The sequence below is a fragment of the Hippopotamus amphibius genome, chromosome 9, assembly GCF_030028045.1.
Source record: "Hippopotamus amphibius kiboko isolate mHipAmp2 chromosome 9, mHipAmp2.hap2, whole genome shotgun sequence".
Taxonomy (NCBI): Eukaryota; Metazoa; Chordata; class Mammalia; order Artiodactyla; family Hippopotamidae; genus Hippopotamus; species Hippopotamus amphibius.
In genome coordinates, this window is record NC_080194.1 from 125151625 (window position 1) to 125177664 (window position 26040).

Consider the following 26040-nt stretch of genomic DNA (forward strand, 5'->3'; position numbering starts at 1 on the left):
CCAAACATCCCAGCCCTTTTCCAAAGTTGCTCTTCTTATAAAAACGAGCACCCTCCCTTCTCACTGTCTCTCTGCCCTCAACAAACTATAAGCACCTTTAAGCTCCCTCTCCAGATCTCCGCAATTTGCAAAAGCCCAACAAAATCCAGGTGTTTAACCAAATCACACCTCTGTAGTCCTGCAGCTGCACCCCCTGGGCCTTGACTCCCCCCAGACTGAGAGGAAGGCTCTCAGCTGCCAAGGGTATGGGGTAACAGCAGAGGGGAGCAAGCGAGACTTTGGGACACCCCAAAAGGAAGGATTTGCTGGTGGACTGGTTTAGAAAGGGGCTCCTGTCCCCAGGTGGACCAGGGCCTCAGACGCGGCTGCTGTGTTTCAGGGCTCCCACGTGACCCAGTGGCCTGGCGTCTACCTGCTCCAGTGGCAAATGCACAGCCCCCCTGGGCACGTGGCCTGCAGCCTCCCTGGCGTGGAGGATGTCCTGACGGCCCTGCACAGCCCTGGCCCCAGGTGCAGACTTCTCTATTACTACGAGGTGCTGGCGTCCGCAGATTTCAGGTATGAGGGGCCCCGGACTCCCCTCCAGGCCAGGCTCACAGACACCTGAGGCCCTTCCTCCTGAGATGGGGGCGCTGGACTCACCTCCTCTGCTTGCCCTTGAGCTTCTCCAGGGGTGGGGCCCCGGCACGGGTTTTGTTAAACTTTCCAGTGGCTCAGCTCATCATGAGCGATCAGATCACTATTCTGCTTCAGCCTCAGCTGCAGAAACTTCCCTTCAAATAAAACCCTGGACAAGAAACCCAAAATACCAGATTGATTGGTGGGGGGAGGAGGGGAGCCTGAGCCCTCCTATTTGTACCTCCCCTCCCTCCTAGAATTCCATAAGACTGGGTTTGGACTGCTCTAGAACATTCTAGAATAATGCCTCGCAGACAACTCTCCCCAAGTGTTGCTGTCAGAGAGACAGGGAAGTGCAGTGCTTAAGACCTCCAGTACTTCCTGGTTGCTCTGTGACCTCAGGTACAAGTCACTTTACCTCTCTGAGTCCTAACCGTTAAAGGGGACCACTGGAGCCCTATGTCATGGGGTTGTCCTGAGGATGAGATGGTTGGGGGAAGCCTGCCCTTCACCTGAGCATATAGAGAACACTCAACAGTGGTTTCTTCCAGACCTTGTGTTTTAGCTTCTAAAAACAAATGTGTTGTATCTGTGTTGGTTTCCTCTAAAAATGATGCTTTAAATTCTTTACCAATGAGTAAACTTGAGGCTCCAAGAGGGTGTCGGGTCTGGACCCACATCCAAGGCAGAGCTCAGGGATCCTAGGGGCACAGGCAGCTGGCACAAGAAATGCTGGGCCTGGGAATTCCCTGGCAGTCCAGTGGTTAGGACTCCGCGCTTTCACTGCGGAGGACGTGGGCTCTGCTTGAGGGGAAGGGGCTGCAGGGAAATGGGCAGGGCTATGTTTCTCATCACAGCTTCACTTGTTTTCCCTCTGCACTTGCCCTCTGCGCCTGGGGTGGTTACCAGCCTTGTGGAAAGAGCCCCCGGGACCTCACCTGCAGCATCACCAGCTTTTCCACTGCTGCACGTGGCCCCAGGGCTGTGTCACCACCAGAGGGCAACGTGTGTGTCCTTCCTCCCCAGGGGCTCCATGTCCAGCCTGGAATCCTGCACCAGCCGCTTCTCCCAGCTCAGCGCCACCACCTCCTCCTCCTCCAGCCAGTCCCACAGCAGCTCCCTGGTCTCCAGATAGCCGGGACAGAGCCCTGCAGGGCAGCCTGCTCTCCTCCCACATCCACAAGTGTCCATGAGAACTGGGACCACGTGGTCTGCAGCCTTGGGTCTAGACACAACCAGAGTTGGGGTGTCTGGGGCCCGTGGACTCTTAAGGTGGCGAGGACAGAATCATCTCCAAGGGGTTTAGTGTATGAAAAGCCAAGGGGTGGGCAGACTACGTACAGCTCTGGGGGCTCAGGGATGTCATCAGGCTCAGTGTCCCCCAACTCTGGTTCTGCTTCCCTGGGGTGGTCTCCTTCTCAGGGGCCTTCTAAGACTATTGGGGTTCCCCCCTAAAAGAAGCAGAAATGTTGGGTGTTCACCATACCATCTAAACCCGTAGCAATGCCCTGGGTCCCACGATGTGCTAGTGAGCAGTTACACGAGTTACAGGCTCCTCTTTCTATGGGGGAGCCGCCCACCCTGGACTTGAAATTCATTTTCCCAGCATGTGGCTGGGAAGGCCTAACCCTGACCACCCCTGACTTGAAGAGGGTGGGAAGGCCCAGCGTTTCTGCTGAGTTCCAGGCAGGGATGAAGCAGCTGTGGCTGTCTTTATACTTTCTGAAGATCCCCTTCTCTACTGGGAATCTGTTTAACTGTGACTTTTTCTGGGTGTAAGTCACTGCTCAGTGTTTTAAACAAAAGAGGGTGACCATTCATGGGTGCATGTAGCTGGCCAGTGTAGGAGGTCTTGCTTCAGGTAAGGTTGGATCCAGGCTCTCAACCTGTCATCAGGACTCCCCTGTGGAGTTGGGGCTATGACTTTGTTGCAGCTGCCCTGGGGCAAATCTGACCCCCAGAACAAGCTCCAATATTGAAAGACTTTCACTGAGTTCCTGTATGAGAGGAGTGTGGGTCTCCTTGGGGCCTGAGGACATTTTTCCTTTCATTTCCTGGGCCTCCAAAAAGGCAACAGGTCAGAGGTCACCGCAGGCAGCCTGCAGTCTGATCTGGCCTGCCTTTAGTTTTTTTTTTTTTTCCTAAACAAAAGGTTTAAAACTTGGGGCATTTCACACAGAAATCAGGATTTCTGGCTTCCCTTAGGCATATAAGAGTGTTGGCAAAACAGAGCCACTATTGCTGGGTAAAGGCTACACAGCTGTGGAGAGGCTCAGTTACTCTCATCTCATAGCCTTGATTACAGCTGGGGTCGTCTCTGGCCGACACCCACCGTCAAAGGACGGGTTCACAACCACAGGAATGTCACCCCCACGCAAGCTCGGCATGACGGGGCAAGGACCTACTTCCATGCCACCCTCAACCTCAAACCTGGACCAGAGGGAAGAAGGTGTCCCAGAGACCCTTCTCCCAGTAGGGAGGGAGCCTCACCCACCTCTATGGTTTTCAGTTCACTTCTCAGCTACAGGAACAAAATCCCAAGCTCTGCATTCTTCATTAAGATGTGTGTGGTACATGCATGAGGGAGAGAGAGAGGGAGGATGATTGGAGACATTCTCAAAACTAATTGCTCTCATGTCACCAGGCATTTATCGCTGGGAGAAATTTGCGATATTTTCAACTATCTTTAGGTGAATTTCTAGCTTGTCTCTACAAACTAGGAGAATTTTGGGGTCAGCTGCTCTGGTACACCCTGCACACTTATTGTCTAGGACTAGCACCCAGTGAAGGATTTGATAAGCCTTCCCTTGGCTTGGGGTCATAAATGGGTTTTAACAACTTGGATCTGCCGATTCCAGAAAGGAAGGTTGGCTATCAGCAGTCCAGACTTAACAGCAGTGATAAGGAGCCTCAGCCTTCTCCTTTTGAGAGCGTTCTCTCCCCTATCTCCCTCAGGAAAGTCCCACCTCAACCAGGCTTAAGCAACAAAGGGAATTCCCTGGCTCCTGTAACTGGGATGGCCGAGGGTAGGGATTGTTTCAGGTATGGCTGCATCCAGGAGCCCCATGTCCTCAGGCTCATGTGCTAATCCTTAGCCTCATCCAGGCCTCTTGGCTCTGCATCACTTTGCATGCTGGCCTGTCCTCTCCTCCACCTGGAGAAGATGGTGGCTGCCAGCAGCCCCCAGCCTACAACCACAGGGCTCTCAACCTCTAAGGCAGAAAGACACTCTTTCCATCTCAAATCCCAGAGAAGGCTCTGACAGGCCTTGGGCAAGTCATGTGCTCACTCCTGTGGACATACTGGCCAAGGGGATGGGGGCCCTGTGATCGACATGCCCTCCAGAAGCAACAGTGGCGTGGGGGAAGGCCAGTCACCCAATGGTCAAAGGGATCTGGGCCACAGGAGCAGCAGGTGACCACAGAGGCATCTGCTACTGTTCTCCTCCTGTGCTGGTGGTCCCCAGGGCCCATGTTGGAGCATCATCAATCAATAGCCATTCCTCTAACATTTGGGAGGCTTGGGATTAAAAATCCAAGGAAGGGCTGCCGAGCTTTTGGCTTCTAAATTTTCCCCAACCCCAGGGCTAGATGCTCCTTGGCTTCTTTCTCCATCTTGTTCATTAGCATGTTGTGGCCAGGGCAGAAGTGACCCATTAGCAGTAGGACCTGCCCAGGCACTGGGTTTAGGAGCCTGGGTCTTAAAATTTAGACAAGGAGGGGTTCAAGCCCCAGTCATCCTTTCACTAGCTGTGTGACATCCAGCAGGTGACTTAACCTCTCTGTGCCTCAATATCCTCATCTGTAAAATGGGGATAGCAATGCCTACCTCATTCACTGGGTTGTAGTGGGACAAAACAAGAGTGGCTATAAAGTCCTCAGCCTGGCACACGGAAAGCTCTTGATAAAAGTCAGTGGTTATTCTGATTGTTTAATGCTTCTCATCCAAAGACACCAGACTTCTTCCTGTGGGGACGTCTGTCACTGTTTTACACACTGTGCATCCAGAGAAAAGTGGGGGGTTGGGATACTATTTTCCTCTGACTTTCCCTTTTAAGAAACTGCTTGCATTCTCTGGACACATCCACTCATCTGTAAGAGCATCATTCTGAGTGGTGTTTCCCTCAACCAGCTACGGGATGTTCTCCCCACAGGCTGAGACTTTTTCCCCTACCCTGCATCTGGAATCTCCCCCTCTGTAAAATGACTTGATCACACAGTCTGTTTCAGCCAGAAAAACATGATGTTTCTTGTTCACCTGACCGTTTGCTCCAACCAGAAGCATTAAATGTTTTAGATTTGGATATACCTCTTTGTCTACTTCCTAGAACCCTGGAGCTTTCCCTGGGTTTGTTCAAGAATTACTCAGCTGTTGTTTAAAAGACTCAAGACCATGTTCAACAGGGGTGACATCACCCTGAAGGAGTTGCAGATTGGTTCTTGAGGGGAGAGGGGGGCACAAAAAAATCACATTTTTAATATATAAAGCACAGATGTATTAGTTTCCTAGGGCTGCCATACCAAATTACCACAAAATTGGAAGCTTAAAACAATAGAAATTGATGCTCTTACAGTCTGGAGGCCAGGAGTCTGAGATGAAGGTGTTGGCAGGGTCGTGTTCCCTCCTGAGGCTCTAGGGGAGGATCCTTCCTGCCTCTTCCAGCTTCGGGTGGCTCCTGGTATTCCTGGGCTTGTGGCCCCATCACTCCAGTCTCTGCCTCTGTCTTTGCACTGCCTTCTCCTCTGGGTGTCTTCTCTTATATAAGAATACCAGTCATTGGATTTAGGGCCCACTAAATCCAGGATGATTTCATCTCAAGATCCTTAACCAATTACACTGGCAAGGATGCTACTTCCACGCAAGGTCATAATCTAAGGTCCTGGGTGGACACGAATTCTGGGGCAATACTATTCAACCCACTACACATGCACACAGTGCATGAACAGGCACATGTGTGGTCTCTCAGTGTATTAAACGCGGGCCTCTGGCCCCCACTCAGTGCTGCCAACACCAAGTCTCGGGGGTGGACCCCTGGATTCTACCTGCCAGGTATCCAGGTAAAGAAGGCCCTGCTGTCCATCTTCCTGGGCCACTCTGCCCTCTCCCCTGGCTTTACCCAAGTCCCAGAGTTGCATCAGAGGACAGCGAAGTCCTGACATCAGAAGGGGCGGGGGCCTGTCTGGGGTGGCCTCTGTCCTTCCTGCAAGCGCCCCGAGACACAGGCGGCATGAGATTCCGTTTTTTTTTTTTTTTTTTTTTTTTTGGCCGCAGCTATGCAGCTTGTGGGATCTTAGTTCCCCAACCAGGAACTGAACCCATGCCGCCAGCAGTGTGCTGAGTCCTAACCACTGAAAGCATCCCTTATTTGGGGGCAGGAGGCCTAGGGTCGTCAGATGGGGGAGCAGAGGAGGTGTGGTTCCTGAGGCTGCATTAGGGCCCCCGGGAGAGAAAGCACCTGCTGCTGCTTTTCACACGCCGCCCTGGAGCTGTGGGCCGGGACTCTTGGAGGAACAAACATCTACCTCTGTGTGTGGTGGGTGCTGAGAAAGAGCTCCCTGGGGCAGGTGAGCTGGGGTCAGGTCTGAGCCGCAGGCACTGCTGACGTCTGTCTCTTTCCAGGAGGCCCCTTGGGGTTTCAGTCCAGAGAGGGCAGAACACAACACACCTGGCTTCCCTGTGGCCCAAAGGCTTCCTCTGAGTCCAATTCTTCCTCTGAGGCCAGGGGCCTCTGCAGAGGAGCCAGATCTCAGAGTGTAAGTGGCTCTTCTGGGATTTTGGGCAGAGCCTGGAAAAAGAGCTGGAAAGATCTGGAAGGAAAGGTGTTGGGTGGCTCTCAAACTTCTCCCCAGGCCATTTCCTCCGCCCTCCCTTCAGATCCCACCAAGGCACTGCTGAGAAATGTGGGTCCCCAAAAGCACAATTTGAAATCCCTAAGAGGTCTGGGGCCAGGACATGGACCCTTCAAGAACCCGCTGAAAGCTGTGGCATCACACTTGAATCCCGTTTCCATTTCAGGGCCACTGAGCCCACCCACTGATTCCAGGATTGGAATCTTTTTCTAGGGTCTTTCCAGATGCTAAAATTGTATAAGGAGCAGCCTAGCAGCTGAGACACGTCACCATGGCAACTGCCCAACACACAGAACTCTTGGGGTTCCAAGTCAGGCCCCTAGGACTTCTAGTCCACATTCTGTGCCCAGGGGTCTTCTGTCACTCCGACCAGGTGGGGAGGGGACACTTGCACTGCCATAACTAGTCCATGTTAACCCCCGACCAGCAATACTGATGACTTAGGCTCCTGTATATTTGTGTCACAGGTGTCCCCCCAACACCCAGGTAGGCACTGGAATCTCAGACACTTTTCTGCCTCCTGCTCCATGTCCCATCTAAGCTCTGCAAATGCCTAAGTCCAAAATGTGCCCCTGCTGCAGTGGCATAGCATGAGTTTCAGACTCTTTGGGTTGCCAGAGACCCCAAGATCCAACACAAACTCCCTCAAGCACAATGGGGATTTACTGGTCCACATAATTGGTAAGTCCAAGAACGATCTACAAGCTTCAGGTATAGCTGGATCCAGGAGCTCAAACAACACCCTCCTTTCTTGGTTGGGTTCTTCTCCACGTTGCCATCACTTTCCTCCACATGGCCCACAACCTGGATGCTGGACAATCCCAGCAGAGCTTCTCACCCCCACTTCCAGCAGAAGTTCCAGGGTGGTCTCTGACTGGCCAACTGGGACAGATGCCTATCTATCTCTGAACCATTCACTGAGGCCACCGAGGACTTGGAGGGAGGCAGTGGTGCCAGCTGAACCACAAGGATGGAGACTGGGAGAGAGGTATTACCTAAAGGCAACATGAGAGAGGCTCGTGGCAGCTTTTCATCAAGGGGTGAAGCTTCAAGAGGCCTCACATCTTCTCTCCCTGGATCCCTGTCTCCACCTGGATCCCAAGCCTGGGCCAGCCTCCTGGAGGATGACACCACATGGACCAGAGCTACATCCTCAGCTGTGGCCACCCCAGACCAGGCCCCAGCTGGCCCATTAGCTGATGGCAAGCACATGAGCAAGGCCAGGTGGACTCGCTGATCTTAGCCCAGATCAGCAGAATCACCCAGCTGAGCCTAGAAGCACAAGAAACAATTATTTCTCATGAAAAGCAATGACTGGTTGTTTTAAGCCACCAGTTTGGGGCTGGTTTGTTATGCAGCATTAGGTAACCACTACAGTTACAGTCCAAGATCAAGGTGCAGGCAGATTCCATTCTTGGTGAGGACCCACTCCCTGGCTTGTAGGCCACCCTCTTGCCATGTGTCTACATGGCCCCGTCCTTGTGTGTGCGTGGAGAGGGTGCTCTCCTGTCTCCTCCTCTTCTTATAAGGGCACCACCCTCATGACCTCATCTAAACCTAATTTAAAGAACCAAAGTTCCCACCTCCATCACATTGGGGGTTAGGGCTTCAACACACAAACCTTGGGGGAATGCAAACATTCAGTCCATCACATGCATGGATCTATTTGAGGACCTGCTGGAGAAGCAGCAGCACCTCCTCCACCTCCCCTCCTGCAAGAGCTGCTAGGCACACAATGTGATTTATATTCACGGGGCAGGGTATTCCCAGGCACTTCCTAAAGACCCTTCAAGGCCACAAGTTACAAACTCTAATACTCACAGGGATGCAGGTCACACGTGAGGGAAGCCAACTGCTGGGACTGCGATGAGCTGGAGAGGACAGACCCAGACAGGGACCGGCCACTCTCAGCTAAGTCATTGCTGCCTTGTTGCAGCATGAGGGCATCAGCTGGGGCTTTGAGCTCTCTCTCTCTCTTTTAAAGAGAAACCAGAAATCTGGAGTTGTTAATCTCTTGACTTTTAAGCACTGGCAACTAATTTAAATTCTACTAAGAATTTAAATTCTACTAAGAATTAAATTCTACAGTGGGGACTAAACTTTTCCCTTTTAAAGTGCGGTCCAGACGCCTGCAGCCATCACCTGGGAACTTGATGAGACCTGCAGATTCTTGGGCTCCACCCTAGGTCAGAATCTGCATTTTTAACGAGCTCTTCCAGGTGATTCAAGTACACTTTAAAGCGAGAACCCGTTGTGAATTCCCTGGAGGTCCAATGGTTAGGACTCAGTGCTTTCACTGCAGTGGCCCAGGTTCAATTCCTGGTTGGGGAACTGAGATGCCTCGCCGCACAGCCCAAAAAAAAAAAAATTAGGGAGCTGGGACGTGCCCCTGACTCAGGTTAAGCAGCCCCACCCGTCAAGACCTAAGAGCCCCTCAAGCCCATGATTCTGAATTCAGATGCCGCTCCAGGGGTCCTTTTATTATATCAATTTATTCAAGTGGTAGAAAAACCCTCTTGGCAGCAGGACAAAATAGAGAAGCTGTAAACATGATTTCACCCCTCCTCCCGTCTAAGGAGCTTCCTGTGACAGGAAATAGAATTCTAGTTGGCAAGTTCAGTGATAAGGTCTGTAAAAAAGGGTCCCGTGATGTGGCCACCATCTCTTTAATCCACCCCGTCCGAGGGGGCTGGCTGGACCCTGCCATATGACCTCGGTTTGGTCAACATGTGTTCCATTCGCTAGCGGCACCTGCCCTAGCAGGCCGGAGGCTCCTTGGAAGCAGCGGGGCAGGCCCTCGGGGGACAGGCCACGTGAGCAGCAGACACAGGCAGGCGGGGAAGGAGGCAGAGTTCCTCTGGGGTGCGGTGTATTGCTAGGGTTGCAGGCACCATGGCAGGTGGCCAGGTGAGGGGCTGAGGCACAGGTGCTGTCAGAAGCCTGGCTTGGCAGGCAGGTCGAGACCACCCAGATGGTCACTGGCCTTGGAATTTCCCCTACAGAAGCCAGAGCTCGTGGAAATGAGCCTCCAGAACAGGTCATGACAAGCAGCTGGAAGCTTCAGTCCTTGAAGGGGTTACAAGTGTCAACTGGTTGCTCCTTCTCAGCCGCCAGGAGCTCCCCATTCACCTCCTGCAGTGGGTGGTAGACGTAGACCCCATCCAGGTGCCGGCTCCGCGCTGCCCTTGACCCGAGGAGTAAGGACACATTCGCCACCGTGCTGATCAGCAGAAGGAAAACCAGGGCCAAGGTGATGGCCAGCCAGGTGGTCCTGAGGGCAGGAGAGAAACCCTGAATGGGGACGTTGTTGGGCGATTGGGGCTGGGGCAGTGCTGGAGCGGCTCCCTCCCTCCCCTCACTTCGCTCCTCCTCCCAGAACAGGGGCACAGGGTTGGGAGCCTTCAGGGACCACGCAGGGACTGCTGCGGAGCAAATGGGCCTAGTGGGGCTGGGGGCACACTCCACGTGTGCTCGGGAGCAGCAGGGACAGTTGTTATGTGAGACAAAGGCTGGTGCTGCCACATCTCCTGATATTTCAAGAGAAGCCATGAAAAAAACAGATGTGAGTGTTACCGAGTTTCGGATGTTGCTAATAAGTATTAACTTCAATGGTACAGGTCACATAAAATACAGCCCGGGACTTATCTGCCCCGGGAGGCAGCTGTTTGCAGCCTGTGCTCCTGGGGATATTGACAACAGAGCCCAGGCTGTCTACAGTCCTCAAGGCAGACAGAGCAGGGAGGACCCGCACCCCTTCCTCCCAGGCAGGGAGCTGGCGGGGATGGGTGGGGTCCTTCGGTGATCTTTTTTCCTTCACGTGAGTCTTTGTCTGAAGCCCTCAATGCCAAAGCAGAGGTAAGCAGATCGCCCGGGGGGGCGGGGCCTGCAGCTGTGGCCCTCAGCCCCCCATAGCTCTCCTTCCCTCACTGCAGGACCACGTGGTCTCACACCAGAGGAGCCTGAGCTTGGGGTGCGGCGCTCCTGGGAGCCACTGTCCCCGCTCTGGTGCATCTCCCAGCACACTTCCAGGATTTTCCTCCGGGCCTCACCCAACTTACGGGGTCAGGACCTCCAGGAGTGGCCTGGGATGCACGTTTGCAATGAGTTCCCAGGTGCTGCTTCCAGGACAAGGCCAAGGGGCTTTTCATTCACACCTACACCTGCTTCCCACCTTGAGGGGGTGGGGCCAGGCACTTGGGCTATGGGAGGTGAGAACCATAAGAGAGGATCCTGAAATGGGGCTCCTGGACGGACAGCATTGGTTCTTGACCCCAGCTCCTGGAGGTCAATTTGAAGACCCCCTGCACTAGAAAATAAAGACCCAACATGAGGCATGAACACCCCTGGGTGCCAGAAAAACAGCATCAACTGCTCAGGGTGTCATGCTTCTGCACCGGAATCTGAGAAAAAAAGCCCTGGCCCTGTCCCCCTCAGCTCCATTACGGGTGGTGGCCGGGGTCCTTCTCAGCATCTCCCTGGACAGCCCAGGTGGCTGAGAGCATCAGCTGGGACTCTCCCTGCGCTTGTGTTGGAGAATGATGTCACCTGGATGCCCAGCTGCCATGCCTCAAAGGCGGGGGGGCGATTCCTCCCACCCCTGCCCCAGCTTCTGTCAAAGAACCTACCTGGTGAAAAGGGAGAGTTCTCCTGCCTGCAGGGTGTCCTCAGGTGGCGGGAGACACTGCTTCACTGCAAGATGCCAGGGAGAGGCTGAAGGCTGGGAGAGGAGGGGTCTGTCCCCTGCTGCCCCTGGGGGGCCTAGGAGGGGCCGTACCTTGGGAGAGGATGCTGTTCAGGGTGGGTGACAAGGTGAGGCTGCAGTTGCCGGTCTGAGGGTCACAGGGACACTGGTGCTCACACTTGCAAGGACTCTGGCAGCCTGGCCCATACCAGCCGAGGGGACACTCTGCAGGGAGGTGCCAGGACAGAGGTGGAGGCCTTGGTGGCAGGACCTCTCTGCACTGCCAGGATGGGCCCCAGGTGTGTGCAGAGGTGGGCTGGAGCAGAAGCACCCCCTGGACGGGGCTCCCTCCTGGCTGATTCAGGGGCCCTTCCAGCACCTGTCTCCAGGGAAGCCAGGGGTACAGGTGCAGGTCCCCCGCACTGGGTCACAGGTGGCTCCATTATGACACTGACACCTCTTGGCACAGTCCTACCCGAAGGAGCCGTTGGTGCAAGCTGGGATGGGGGAAGCGGGGTCTTTGCAAAGTCTGGTCCTGCCCCTGCTACCCCAGGCTGGGGCCAACAAGATTGCAAATGCATCTCCATCACCCCAAGTGGCCCTGTAGGTTCACATGTTCTTCCAACAGATAGTTCTGGAGAACTTGGTACGTGGCAGGCCCTGAGGCTGTGACCTCATGGAGCTTCTGGTCTAGGAGGGCAGGCAGCCAGCACGCCAGAAAGCAGGTGTCAAAGGACAAGGGAGGACACATGCTAGAGGGATGGGACCAAGGATGGCAGCAGCAAAGCACTGAGGGGGTGGGGTGGGGAGGCCTGTGAGGACCTGACATTGAGGCTCAGAGAGCGGGGACTGGCATGTCATGCTGAGGAGTTCGGATTTTTCACTCAGAGCCAAAGAAAGCCACTAAGGATTTAAAATGTGGATGGTTATACTGCATTGAACTGTCCTCCCAAAGACACGTTCTAATCCCCAGAACCTGTGAATGTGAGCTTATTTGGAAATAGTCTTTGCAGATGCAATTAAATTAAGGATCTCGAAATGAGAACATCCTGAATTTAAGGTGGACCCAAATCCAGTGGCCTCGGGTCCTTGTAAGAGAACAGGGAAGGAGACTGGACAAGATATGGAGAAGGCTGCGCCTGTGAAGTCAGAGGCAGAGACTGGGGTGATGCAGCCACAGCCAAGGAATGCCTGGGGCCACCAGAAGCTGGAAGAGGCAAGAAGCATCCTCCCCCAGGCCTTTCAGAGCCAGTGCAGCCCTGCAGACCCCTTGATCGTGGAGTTCTGGCCTCCAGAGCTGTGAGAGAATAAAGTATTGTTGTTTTAAGCCCGAGTTTGTGGAATCTGTTGCAGCAGCCCTAGGACACTAATACAGTGATTTACACGTGAGGCAAAAACGTGAGACGAGAGAGAAGCGACTTGCAGACCAGGAGGTGGGAATAAAGGCAGCTGAGGCTCGCAGCTGCCAGGCTCACCCTCTCCCGTGTGCCTGGGGGGGGGCCAGGGAGGAGGCAGGCCTGGTGGCTTTTACCTTCACTGCAGTTGGACCCTGTCCATCCAGCTTCGCAGCGGCAGCCGGCTGCCAAGACAAGACCGAGAAGGCCAGGTGAGGGCCCAGCAGGGCTGGGGCAGCAAGAGCGGGGAGCCCAGGCTGGAGCTGCCTCCCGCAGAGCCCCACTCACTCTCCGTGCACAGCCCGTGCTGACTGCAATTGGCGGGGCCGCAGTCCAGCTCGTCACAGGCGGTGCCCCGCCAGAAGTGCCCCATGCACTGGCAGCGCCCCTCCACGCAGGTCCCGTGGCCGCTGCAGTCAGGCGGCTGGCAGTGGGGCTCGTGCACACATACCACAGTGGACACGTGGCGGGCACAGCGCCACATGTTGTCCTGGCTGCAGGGGGACAGGAGTGAAGAGAGGCTGAAGTGCTGGCCACCCAGCAACCCCCCAAAACCACCCGATGCAGCCCCTAACGGCTGCCTCTCCCTGCCTCTTTTCACTGTCCCTTCTCCAGCCTCTTATAGGTTCTTCCCACCCCCCAATGATCCCTTCCACTCCAGGGCCTTTGCACATGCTGTTCTGTGCCCAGAAGGCTCTCCCCACTCCCGCCTAGCCACCTCCTCATCCTCCAGCTCATGCTTCACTATCCTCAGGCCTTTCCTGACCAATCACCCCCCACTTCCATCGGCCTGGGCAGTGCTGGTACACTACATACACTACTTCCTGTAAGCAGTGAGAAGCAGAGCTCTCAGTTCCCCCTGCTCTCTGCTGAATCCCCAGAGCCTGACATATACTAGGCACTCAATTCTTGTTGAATGAGACAGTCGGGGACAGGCCTGGCCTTGGACCTCAACAAGGAAGATCTGGTATGCTTACCAGTGATCAGATGGGTAACTGGCTAAGGTCCCATTGAGCACGAAGGTGGCGGAACCCCCTCCGTCCAGGTTGATGGCGTTGACCACGTCCTGTTTCAGCAGGAACTCTGCCATCTCCCACAGGTTAATGCTGTAGCACAAGACCAGTGCTGTTGACCATGCCATGGCTGTTTCCAAGTTAATGCATCTTACTCTCCACAGTGGACAGTATCACACACCCGCTATGGCAGGCAAATTTCTAAGTGGCCCCCCAAAGGTGTCCTGTCCCAATCCCTGGAAGCTATGACTATAATGAGAGATTACTCTCGTGATCATGTTATGATAGGGCACAGCTGTCTACAAGTGGGGACACTGTCCTGGATTATCTGGGTGGTCTCAACGGAATCACCAGAGCCCTTAAAAGCAAAGAGCTTTTTCTGGCTGAAGCAGAAGAGGAAGTGGGACTGGAAATACAAGGGGATGAGATGGATTTGACACACCTTTGCAGCTTGAAGATACACAAGAGGTGGGTATATGTAAGAAGAAATGTGGGCGGCCTCATAAGTGGAGAGGCCCCCATGACACAAAGATCTCAGTCCTACAACTCCAAGGAACTGTATTCTGCCAACAACCTGAATGAGCTGGGAAAAGGATTCTTCCCCAGGAGCTCCAGATAAGCACCCTGCCTGGCCAACAGCTGGATTTTGTCTCTGGGACACCCTGAATAGAGAACTCAGTTGAGCCTCCCCCTCCTCCCCTCCGACTCCTGACCTACAGAACTATGATCTAACAAATCAGTGCTGCCTGTGCTAATTTGTTACACAGCAACAGCAGACTACCACACTCACTTTACAGAGGAGGAAACCTCAGTGAGGTCAAATAACTTGTCTATGGCCACAGAGATAGCAGATGGCTGAGCTGGAATTGGAACCAAGGTCTACTCTTGGCTAACTCTTGATAATTTCCTTTCACCCCAATCAGAACTCAGGAGAGATGAGGCTCTAAGCTGGGGAAAGTAAGAGCAAGTGTATGGAAGATGCTGAGTTTTTAGAAGTAGGGCAGAACTAGGGACCCTCTGCTGGTGGGAAGACAGGACAGATAGGTGTGAACGTCCCCGGGGAACAGCTGAGAGTCAGAAGGGCAGCTGCTGGTGGGCTGAAGTTCCCAGAGCAGGACTCAGCCCAGGCCCAGAGGCCCCAGCCCACAGCACTCACCCCCGCTGCTCCGTCTGCCCATCCACGTGGAAGAGCACCAGCTGCCCCTTCCGGTCATGGCCCACGGCCGTCCTGGCTGACATCACGTTCACAAATTTGCTGAATGAACCTGAAGGAGAGGCAGCCTGGCTGATCTCCTGGCCCTTCGGGAGGCCCTCTGGACACTGCCTGCCACTTCTTGCCCACCCAACATCATTCTCCAGCTCCGAGACTATGCATGCAGCGTCTGCCTCCCCCCGCCCCACCCCAGCCAGTCTCCAGAGAGTAGCCAAAGAGCTGTTCTTCAGTGTAAATCAAGTAAGGTCAACCTCCAGGTGAAAACACTCCAACAGCCTCCACTGTCCTTAAAACAAAATTCAAATGCCTTACCAAGGCCTGGCATGACCTCCCTGGCCTGCTTTTCCTATCTCATCTCCCCGCTCTCAACACCCTGCAGCCACTTTCTGTTCCTTCTGGCTTGACTGTGCTTCTCCCCAGCTCTTCCCATGGCTTGCTCCGTCTGATCTAAGTCACTTCCTCCATGAGGCCTTCCCTGACTGCACAGTCTAAAATAGCTCGTTTCCACATCAAGGCCATGGTGAACCCTCTCTGTCCTGGTATTCCACATCCCAGTGGTTCTCAAAATCAAGTGTCAATCAGCGTTGCCCAGGTTGCTCCTCAGAATACACTCTTGGGCCTCACTTTCCAGGATTCTGATTCTGTAGCTTTGAGGCACAGGGGTAGGGGCTGAAGTTCTGCATTCACAAGCTCCTGGGTGATACTGGTCCACGAACATTTTAGGAACACTCCTCTATTCCCTGGTCCATCGCTCCCTTCCTCCAACTTAATTTTTCTTTCTCAGCACTTACCACTTCTTTTTAGCACACTATATATCTATTTCCTTTCTTATATATTCCACAAAGTGGGGATCTTATCTGCCTTAATCACCACTGACACCCAATACCTAGAATAGTACTTGCTGAAAGACTTCCCCTGCCACCCCGCTGGTCCTGGTTTTCAAGAGGCTTGTTGCCAACACCCTTACCCATCACCCATGTCTCATTGTACTCCATGCCCCTCCCCCACCTGTCTCCTGTGTCTCATCACACTCAGCTGCCTGACTCTGGTTGATGTAGATGCTTCCATTGCGAATCAGCCACACAACCCCACTCAGCAGCTGCACAAACGGATTCTCAGTGTCCAGCACCTCCTCTTCAGACAGGTACCTGGACACAGGAAAGGCATGAGATTCAGTCAACAGCAGTGACAGCTGCGGGTAAGGGTCCACCCCCGCCCCCCCACCTGCCCAGCCCCGCCTGGCTACTTGATTCCTCCTTACGCCCAGGAACCTGCCTGGTTCTGAAAGCAATCTTTGCAAGTAGTCTGCACATCCCAGTCTACACTTCATTTAACAGAAACAACCATCCACCCCCAACAGATTGCAAGTCCACCTATGGCCCTCAGTCTCTTGGGCCGTCACCGTAGCCAAACTACCACCTGATGCCTGCAACAGCCTCTTAATTGGCCTCCTTGCTACTACTACGGCCCAACCAGCCTAGTGTCTGGCAGAGTCAGGTTAAGCTTTTAAATAACCAAAGTCAGTCCTGTCCTCCTCTGATACTTTGCTCCTTCTTTCAGTTCCTCAACACACTAAGACCCTCTGCACCTCTGAGCCTTAGCGCTTGCTGTTCCTTCTGACTGCAATGCTCTTCCGCCAGTTCTGACTCTGGCTGACCTGTGACTGTCATGTCTCAACTCAGAGGTTACCTTCTCAGACAAGTCTTTCTTGCTCACCTTCCCTAAACTCAACACTCGATTTACAATCTGTTTGACCTGTTCATTGCTTCACTTCACATACACAATTTGAATTTATCATCTCCCTGTGTTTTGTTTATTGTTCCTAGTAATGGGGGGGGGGGGTTGTGTCCTTTTTTGAAGACAAAGAAGTGTGCTTGTTCATAGCTATACCCCCGTGCGCAGCACACTGACCTACACAAAACAAGCGCTACATGATACTAGAAAATGAATAAACTATATAAGGATGATATTACTGTCCCAACTTGGAGAAGAGGAAACGGAGGCTCAGTTTGGTTAGGGGACTTGAAGACGGTGGCACGGCTACACCTCAATTCTCAGGCCCCCTGCCCTAGACAGTTACGGGACTCCCTGCCTCCTCACCCGGTGACCAGGGTCCCGTCGCGGCGGATCCCGAACTGCGCGTTCTGCAGCCCCCCGGCGCTGCTCACCCGCCGCCCGTCGCTCACAACGTTCCCCAAGCACTCGCCCGTGGCCATGCGAAAGAAGCCGCCGTTCTGGGCGACGCTGCAGCCGGCCGCCCGCGCCGTCTCCTCCACGGTGGAGCGGCGCCTCGACGCGCAGCCGCCGGGTCCGCCCGGCTCCAGCACCGAGAAGGTGCGCAGGGGCTCGGCGACCCGTGTCAGGTGTCCGGCCACCGCACGTTCTGAGAAGTGGGAGACGAAGGTGCGCACAGCGGGGCCGCGGGTGCCAGGGGTCGCGGGGGAAGCCGGCCAGCTCTCGTGCTCGCGGCTGCCGGTGCGCACCCTTGTGCAGTCCCGGGCAAAGCGCGCGCGCGCGCGGGGGTAAGGCAGCAGCAAGTCGTCGTCGCGGGAGGCCCTGCGGGGATGGGGCAGACGTGATATCGGGGTGCTGTGCCCAGGGCTGGGGGACCCCCCTACCCCCACCAACAAGGCTTGCCCCCGGGAGCTGTACTCACCCCGAGCCGAGGTCTCCGGAAGCCTCACCGAGGAAGCCGCGCAGTGAAATGAGGAAGAGAAGGCAGCAACCTATGGAGGCCGCCATGTTGGACTTGGGCCTCCGGTCACGTGGGCTTACCCCACATGACTCAGGACTTCTGGTGGCAGCTTTTAGCTCTGAATTGCTTTTACTTCGTCCGAATTGCTTATACTTCTTCCGATCTCGCGAGGTCGCTTCCTGTAATATACTGTGGTTTTAAAAAATTTATTTATTTATTTATTTATTTATTTATTTATTTATTTATTTATTTAAGTGGCTGTGTTGGGTCTTTTTTGCTTTGCGTGGGCTTTCTTTAGTTGCCGCGAGTAGGGGCTACTCTTCGTTGTGGTGCCTGTGCTCCTCGTTGCTGTGGCTTCTCTTGTTGTGGAGCACCGGCTGTAGGCGCATGGGCTTCAGTAGCTGCAGCACACGGGCTCAATAGTTGTGGCTCATGGGCTCTAGAGTACAGGCTCAATAGTTGTGGCGGTATGTGGGATCTTCCTGGAGCAGGGATCGAACCTGTGCTCCCTGCATTGGCAGGTGGATTCTTAACCACTGTGTCACCTAGGAAGCCCTGTGTTTTTTCTTAGAGGGGGCCAGGTACTTGGGGTGACAGGAACTTTTCTCGTGGAGGTAATTAGAAATCTACGCAAAATTAAAAGAAATAGCTTAAAGAACTCACGTATACTTTTTACTTATCTTTACCAATTGTTAACGTTTGTGCTTTATTCACATACATTTTGTTTTTTGAACCATTTGCAGCCAAGCTGTGGTCATCAGAACCTCCACTTCAACACTTTATATATCCTCTACAGAACATTTTCTTACACAAGCACAGGTAAAGTAAAATGAGGACTTTTCACGTTGATAAAATTGTATTAACTAATCCACAGGTCATATTCATATGTTGCTGGTTGTCTACATAATGGCCTTTATAGCTTGCCTAAGGCAGTGTCCAGGGTTAGGTGGCTTTTTGGTGCCAGTGCAACGCACAGGCCACCCAGGAGCAGGCACAAGGCTAGTTGTCCTTTGGTGCCAAGAGTACCTGGAAATCCTCTGTTCTCAGTCAACTAGGAGTTGCAGGTAGCAGGCAGTCTTTGGCAAGTTTTGACCTTTATTCTTCTCCCTACTTAGATGTTTGTCACTCCTTTGCCAAGTTGTTATAAGTGTAATGGGGAGAACAAATCTGACTCCATATTAGATCTACTTCTTTAACTTTTGTATTCTGTTGCTTTTGCTGCAAGTTAAGAATGTTGCCTGTAGCCTGAAATATACAGGATAGCCTATTCTCAAACCTCTGACCTTTAAAGGTATAACTTTTTTCCATTCATATAGAGGTAAAAAGTTGCAGAACAGAGAATAACGGTTTGTCCTGTTGGAGGTTTACAAGAACATTGTAACCTGACCTTTGTGGACAGCTGCAAGAACAAAGAAGTCTGCAACAACTAAGAGCATCCCCTTCCCTTTTTAGTATAGAAGAACCCTGAATTCTAACTTGGGTGAGAGGGTTCTTTGGGATACTATGTAACAGGGAAGAAACTTTTGTATTCTATTACAAGTTAACCACTAAAGGGATGTTGCCTATAAGCTTAAATTATACATAACAGCTCATCTCTGGGAACCCTGCTTCCCAAATAATGAGCATTAAGGTAAAATACCTTTGTTTAGCTTACAGGAAACATCCTGACCAGGCCCACCTGTGAATGACTGCAGGGAGGAAGAAATTAACACATACCCTCTGGAGGCAGATGGGAACCAGGAAGTGTTTGACTTTACTCCCTCTCTTTTTATTTTTGTAGGTATTAAAATATTTACTTATTTGGTTGTGCCAAGTCTTAGTTGTGGCATGTGGGAGCTAGTTCTCTGACCAGGGATCAAACCCAGGCCCCCTGCACTGGGAGCGCAGAGTCTTAAGCACTGGATCACCAGGGAAGTCCCTCTCCCTTTTTAATATAAAAGGAGCTTGAATTCTAACTCAGGCAAGATGGTTCTTTGGGGAGGCACGAGCCCACCATCTTCTCGGTTTGCCAGCTTTCCAAATAAAGTCGTTATTCCTTGCGCCAACAACTTGTCTCTTGATTATTGACCTGTTATGCTGCAAGCAGTAAGAGTTTAGACTTGGTAACAACTAGTCCACCATCTTCTTGGCCTGCTGGCTGTCAACTTAAAAAACAATGCACAGGACTTCCTAGGTGGCGCAGTGGTTAAGAATCTGCCTGCCAATGCAGGGGACATGGGTTCGATCCCTGCCCCAGGAAGATCCCACATGCCGTGGAGCAACTATGCCCATGCGCCAAAAAAAAAAAAAAACCAATGCACAATGTGAGAGCTGCAAGTTAAGTTTTATTTGGGGCAAAATTAGGACTGCAGCCCAAGAGACAGCATCTCAGATAGCTCTGAGACACTGTTCCAAAGAGGCGGCGGGGTGGGGGTAGGGGGCAGGGAAGTTCAGTATATATATGGTTTGGTGAAAGGGAAAAACATGCAATCAAGCACATATTGTTTACAGAAGGTCACTGCTAGTCACAAGGAGCAGTTGTCACCATGAAGGATTTTAGTGTTTTTCTAGATATGAGGAGATACAAGAATTGGGCCCATAAAGTTGGCTCCTGAAAATATCTAACTATCTAAGACCTGTTCTGCCAGTTTTTCACAGAGCACAGAATGCCTCATTTCAGCTCTCCACACTGTACACCTTTCAGGGGGGCATTGACAGTCAGCAGCTGCAGCAGCACAAGATTTAATCTTTGTAGAGGCAGATGGCAAATGCCAATGGTGAGTGCCAATTGTAGCTGACATGACTTTCAGAATAAAGTCACTTTTCCTTGCCCCAAGAACTTGTCTCTCAAGTTATTGACCTGTCATGCGGCTTGCACTCCATGACATAAGCACATAAGTGCCATGGAAATTCACCATCAACTGAGCAGCCTGTTAGATTAATTAAAGAGGCCGGTAGACTGATGTGGTTCTAATACCCTGGTAGTCTAGGTAAGCAATCCAAAATCTCAGCTGTAAAATCCTCAGGGTTACCAGCTCAAAAGGCTGAGGACAGCCAATCCCAAATAGCCAACTAGGCTTTAAGCTATTGGCAATCAATAATTTCCTTACTTTGCCTTGGCATTTTCTCTGTAGAAGTCTTTTTCCTGGCTCCTAACCACTTCTGGTTTGCTGTTGCCTGATTCAAATAGATTTTTGCTCAAACTCTTAAAATGTTTAATATGCCTCAGTTTATCTTTTAACAAGCCCCAAACTACAGTTCTAGCCAAACCAGCTAACTAACTCAGGACTTCCTCGTTTGCTCACACCTACTTTTCTTTTTGAAAACCTTGGTCTCCTCTTAGCATCCTCATCTGGGCTCTACAGTCATTTGTGGATTCCGCAGATTGACCCCACCTCCTCTGTGCTAGATGCTGATGAAAGAGGTGAACGGACCTGGATCTCATGGAGCTCAGATGTGAATGAGACACTACACAGTACAGGCATGGTGAGAGCCATGAAGAAGCAGGACAGAGAGAGAATGGTTGCAGGGGTGGCAGAGAAGGCCTCAGTAAGCCCCCTTAGACCAAGACATAAGAATAGAGAAGAAGGGACAGCTGTGCGGACATGGGGGCCAGAGCCCTGCAGGCAGAGGGCACTGCAGAGCCTAGAGGGGGACAGAGCTTGGGGAGAAGAGGAGGACGATCAGGCAGCCAGTAAGGGCAGAAGCAGGGAGGGTGGAGGTGGGAGAGCCAGGCCAGTGCCAGATCCTGCAGGGCTCCAGGGAAATGACTTTGGATTTCAGCCCAAGTGAAACAGGAAGCCATTGGAAAGTGTTTTGTTTTTTTGTTTAACAGTTTTATTTAGGTATAATTTATATACCATAAAATGTACTGTTGCAATGCAAATAGAAGTGATTGTCCCTTTTTCCTTTTGAGAGCGAGGAAAACAGCGAAGAGGCTAGAGGAGAAAGATGACCTGGCATGAAAGAATTAGTCACTCATTGCTTTACTTTAACTGTCACTGATCTGTAGAGGCTAGATTTGCACTTGGCTGAACTCACTCCCTGTTACTATGTAAATTACACTCTGTCACCCTTCCTAACACTCTAGCACCCTTGGCTCTGTGTGAATTACATCCTGTCTCTCACTCCCTAGCCCTATTTATTACTTCCCCAGACCATATAGGGCTATTGTAACAAAATCATTCTTATAGTTTGTTTTGCATTTCAGAAAGGATGTCCCCAGCCGACAAACCAGAGACAGACAATCAACAAGCTGCAGACCCCAGTTATTGGGTGGCCTGATGCCAGCTATAGCTGTTTTGAAATATTGCAAAGGAAAAAAAGAAGGGTGCAAAGGAAAAAGAATGCAAGACCTCCACCACCTTGATCCTTATCACGTACCGCCCCCCCCAGCCCCACATATAAAATCTTCCCCAATTCCCAAGGGAGGGGGGACACAGTTCTCGAGGCGCTAGCCTGCTGTGTCTTCCCTTCTGCCTGGCAGAAAAATAAAGCCATCTCTCTCTTTCTCCAAAATTTCTGTCTCCGTATTTCTATTCGGCCTCGGTGCACAGAGAAGCCGTTATTACGGTAACAGTACCTGTTTTCAGTGTACACTTAATGATTTTTAGTAAATGTACAGAGATTTCACAGCATCTACTTAATCCACTTCAGGGCATTTTCATCACCCCTGAAAGTCTTATCTTCTGACTCCATTTGTACTGAATGTCCGGAAAAGGCAAATCTGGAGAGATAGCAAGCAGGCAGATTAGTGGTTGCCTGAGGCTGGGGGTGGAAACAGGGTGTGATTGCAAAGCACCCCAGAGGGTTTTAAGATAAAGCTTACAGGATGGGTTGGGTGTTGTGGCCTCTCCTGGAGCCCTCAGTCCACAGCCCCTGATGCTTTACGTGGTTTACAGGTACTCTTCAGCTCTGGGTTATACATCTCCTGAAGATGCCTCTGCGGTTGCCGTTAGCTTGTTCATGAATTTTAGCAGCCTCTCTGGCTGAGGGCTCTGAGCCCTGGGAGGGCATGGGATATAGCAAATCTCTGTTTCCTCCAGGAAGAACACAAACAACGTTTATGCGTTGGTACATTAATCAATTGAGGGAAAGAAGAAAGTTTAAGCATTGCATCCAGTTCTTCCCTACCATAAGCTCAATCTGCTTGGTTACTATTGTTTCCCAATGCCTGTCTCCTCGCCTTGACTGTCATCTCTATGAGGGCAGAATCCACCTCTGCTTTTCCCAGAAATTGCACAGTGCCTGGTGCACTGGAGGTGTTTCACAGATATTTCTTGAATAAATGGATGGGAACGGGGTCCTTGTTTGTATTTTCAGCTGTAGTTCCCATACTCAAAGCATAGCTTGGCAGACAGTAGGTTTTTAATCCATACTTATTGAATGAATGGATGGAGTATTTGTCTGGGAATGACATTGTTTACTTGTAAAATAATAGGCAACTGATAACACCCCAGAGTGGTGTGGATGCAGGGTTTTCTAAGGAAACACAGCTAACAGTCCACCGAGTTCATCTAAGCCTCAGGCAGTATGCAAAGGACTTAACCTGCACCATTTTATCAAATGATCTCGTAAATTCTAGAAGATGGGTATTATTATGTTATCCATTATGCAGAAAAGGAAATGGAGGCACAGAGAGGGCAAACTGGCCCAAGTTCACACAGCTGTTAGCAGACGAGGCAGCTGGTTCTGAAGCATGAGCCCTTAGCCCCTCTGCTCTCCTGCCCAGGAGGAACTTCTTTCTGGGGGGCAGGGAGCAGGGATGCATGTTTGTTTTGGAGTCTGGGAAACCCAGCTCTTATAAAACCCTTTTAGAAATTATAAACCAAGATAATTTTTTTCTGTCTACATTATGTTTGTATCTGTTATGTTAAGTGCTATGAGGGTATTTACAAAATGCTAGAACCCGGCTTTGAGGTTTCCAGGGGCAGGAGGTTCTGTCAGACGAGGCTCCAGGTCTGGGAGGTGATGTTAGGGGCCCTCACCCTGTGTGGACTTGGGGGACTGCCAGCTGGTCAGACCAGGCTCAACAATGCTCAAAGCCCAGGGCCTGTTCCACCAGCTAAGACTTGCACAAAACATCCTAAAGAGTCTGGTTTTTCTTCTCTTATTTTTTCCTATTTAATTCTGCAAACATTTATTAAACACTTCTCTGTTCCAGGCAGTGCAATAGGAACTGGGTACACAAAGAGAGCACGTCATCCATGCCCTGAAGTGGTTTACCATCTGATGATGGAACTGACAAGCACACAAGTGCCAGAATGAGGTGCCCAAAGAGCCACGTAAAAAAGAGGGGGGGAGGAAGGTGGGAGGATGGGAGAAGATTTCAGGGGACAAGTGACATTCCAGGTTAATTTTAAAGGACAAATAAAATCTTAACTGAACTGGGGGTTGGGGTCAGGGTGGGTAATCCAGATGGAGGAAAGGGAGTAGTGAAGACCTGGGAAACACTGAGGGTCCTGGTGAAATGTTGCTGGGTCCAGTCTCCCTGACCACTGGTGCGGGAGGGGAACAGAGGCACAGCCACTGAGAGACAGAGAAACCAGGGACAGAGAACAGGACAGGGTGACGTAATCTAGCTCTTGCTGTCACTTGCCTTCCCTTCTGGGGGCCAGAGGAGAATCTCTAGAGACAGGGCCGGGGGACCTGCATGTTTAACAGGAGTCCTCAGATGGTTCTGATGCAGGCAGCCACAGGCCACAGGTTGAGAAACACTTCTAGGGAGGTAGGGAGCAGTGACAGGTGAACAACTGTGTTCACAACACAAGAAATGAAGCCCCACCTCCACAGCATGGTAAATGCTCACAGGATCCATCTTCAGTGCAGAACAGCTGAAGTGAAAAGACTCATCCACTGCTGTGTTTTGTTTTTTAAATAAATTTATTTACTTATTTATTGCCTGTGTTGGCTCTTTGTTGCTGCATGAGGGCTCTCTCTAGCTGTGGAGAGTGGAGGCTACCCTTTGTTGTGGTGCACAGGCTTCTCATTGCAGTGGCTTCTTTTGTGGAGCATAGGTTCTAGGCATGCAGGCTTCAGTAGTTGTGGCACGTGGGCTCAGTAGTTGTGGTGTACAGGCTTAGCTGCTCCGCGGCATGTGGGATCTTCCCGGACTCGGAATTGAACCCGTGTACCCTGCATTGGCAGGTGGATTCTTAACCAGTGTGCCACCAGGGAAGTCCCAAGACTCATCTACTGTTTTCATCTCTTTTCAAGTGCCTCCGGCAACAGAAATCCAAAGACGTGATTCAGGTAGGGTTCACCTCGCAAATTTTTCTTCCCTGTTTGGGTTAGGATTCCCTTTTCCTGAAAGCGACCTGTAAATTCAGGTTTCTCCTAGATCATTCCGTCCTAGTTTGGTAACTCAAGCTTTCCAAAAATAAATTGGTGTCAGGCTCCATGGACTAACCCATCCCAAATTCAGAAAGGATGGGGGTGGGACAAAATACCCCACCCCCCGCTCCACCCCAATCCAAGTGTGTGCCTGTCTTTGTAAACTTTTTTTTTTAAGCTCTTTATTGGAATATAATTGCCTTACACTCTTGTATCAGCTTTTGAGGTACACCAAAGTGAATCAGCTGTATTTATATACATATCCCCATATCCCCTCCCTCCCGCGACTCCCCCCCACACTCCCTGTCCTGGCCCTCCAAGGCATCACCCATCATCGAGTTGATCTCCCTTTGTCATACCACAACTTCCCACTAGCTATCTATTTTACAGTTGGTGGTGTATATATGTCTATGCTACTCTCTCACTTCGTCCCAGCTTCCCCTTCGCCCCCTGACCCCCAACGCCGTGTCCTCCAGTCCATTCTATGCATCTGCATGCTTATTATTGCCTTGTCACTGGGCTCATCAGTACCATTTTTTTTTTTTTTTAGATTCCATATATATGAGTTAGCATACAGTATTTGTTTTTCTCTTTCTGGCTTGGAAGACCTAAATAGACATTTCTCCAAAGAAGACATACAGATGGCCAACAAACACATGAAAAGATGCTCAACATCACTAATCATTAGAGAAACGCAAGTCAAAGCCACAATGAGGTATCACCTCACACCGGTCAGAATGGCCATCATCACAAAATCTGGAAACAACAAATGTTGGAGAGGGTGTGGAGAAAAGGGAACTCTCCTGCACTGTTGGTGGGACTGTAAGTTGGTACAGCCACTATGGAAAACAATTTGGAGGTTCCTTAAAAAACTACAAATAGAACTACCATATGATCCAGTAATCCCACTCCTAGGCATATACCCAGAGAAAAGTATTATTCAAAAAGAAACGTACCATAATGTTCATTGCAGCACTATTTACAATAGCCAGGACATGGAAGCAACCTAAATGCCCATCAACAGATGAATGGATAAAGATGTGGCATATATATATATATATACAATGGAATATTACTCAGCCATAAAAAGGAATGAAATGGAGCTATATGTAATGTGGTGGATAGACCTAGAGTCTGTCTTGGTAAACTTTTGTTTGAGAGGTAATGTGGAAGAAACCCCTGAAGTGCCAAATGGGTATTAAATTCTGGCTCCTGGTTCCCCAAGAAAACTACAGTCTCAAAAGCAAGTCACACTTGGAGGGGTTG

At 51.3% G+C, this 26040-nt stretch overlaps 2 protein-coding genes across 5 annotated transcripts in view; one reads left to right on the top strand and one right to left on the bottom strand.

Annotated features, from left to right (window-relative positions):
- SEC14L5 (SEC14 like lipid binding 5) overlaps positions 1 to 1753 on the top strand; it is a 37399-nt gene extending 35646 nt beyond the window's left edge. The window contains 2 exon segments of the mRNA XM_057750799.1: positions 380 to 558; positions 1645 to 1753. Of these exon segments, the coding sequence (XP_057606782.1) occupies positions 380 to 558; positions 1645 to 1753 (288 nt within the window).
- Positions 1754 to 8949: 7196 nt separating this feature from the next.
- On the bottom strand, positions 8950 to 17559 carry NAGPA (N-acetylglucosamine-1-phosphodiester alpha-N-acetylglucosaminidase). 4 transcript variants are annotated; one of them, XM_057750801.1, is made up of 10 exons: positions 17425 to 17559; positions 16869 to 17324; positions 15777 to 15916; positions 14712 to 14820; positions 13520 to 13648; positions 12831 to 13036; positions 12680 to 12727; positions 11242 to 11373; positions 11093 to 11156; positions 8950 to 9738 (listed from the first exon to the last, which is right to left on the bottom strand). In XM_057750801.1, exons 1-10 carry the CDS (start codon positions 17508 to 17510, stop codon positions 9528 to 9530), a joined length of 1581 nt encoding a protein of 526 aa, XP_057606784.1. In that variant the 5' UTR covers positions 17511 to 17559; the 3' UTR covers positions 8950 to 9527. The 4 variants fall into 4 exon arrangements, with proteins under 4 accessions (XP_057606784.1, XP_057606785.1, XP_057606787.1 ...); XM_057750802.1 differs by lacking the exon at positions 11242 to 11373; XM_057750804.1 differs by lacking the exons at positions 8950 to 9738; positions 11093 to 11156 and having other exon boundaries at positions 11241 to 11838.
- Positions 17560 to 26040: the final 8481 nt, after the last annotated feature.

Coding starts and splice junctions, on each gene's coding strand:
- NAGPA (XM_057750801.1), bottom strand. CDS start 17,510: ATGGCGGCCTCCATAGGTTGCTGCCTTCTCTTCCTCATTTCACTGCGC. Junction 13,037..13,519: donor AGTTACCCATCTGATCACTG/GTAAGCATACCA, acceptor GTCCCCCTGCAG/CCAGGACAACATGTGGCGCT. Junction 11,157..11,241: donor GAACAGCATCCTCTCCCAAG/GTACGGCCCCTC, acceptor GGCATCTTGCAG/TGAAGCAGTGTCTCCCGCCA.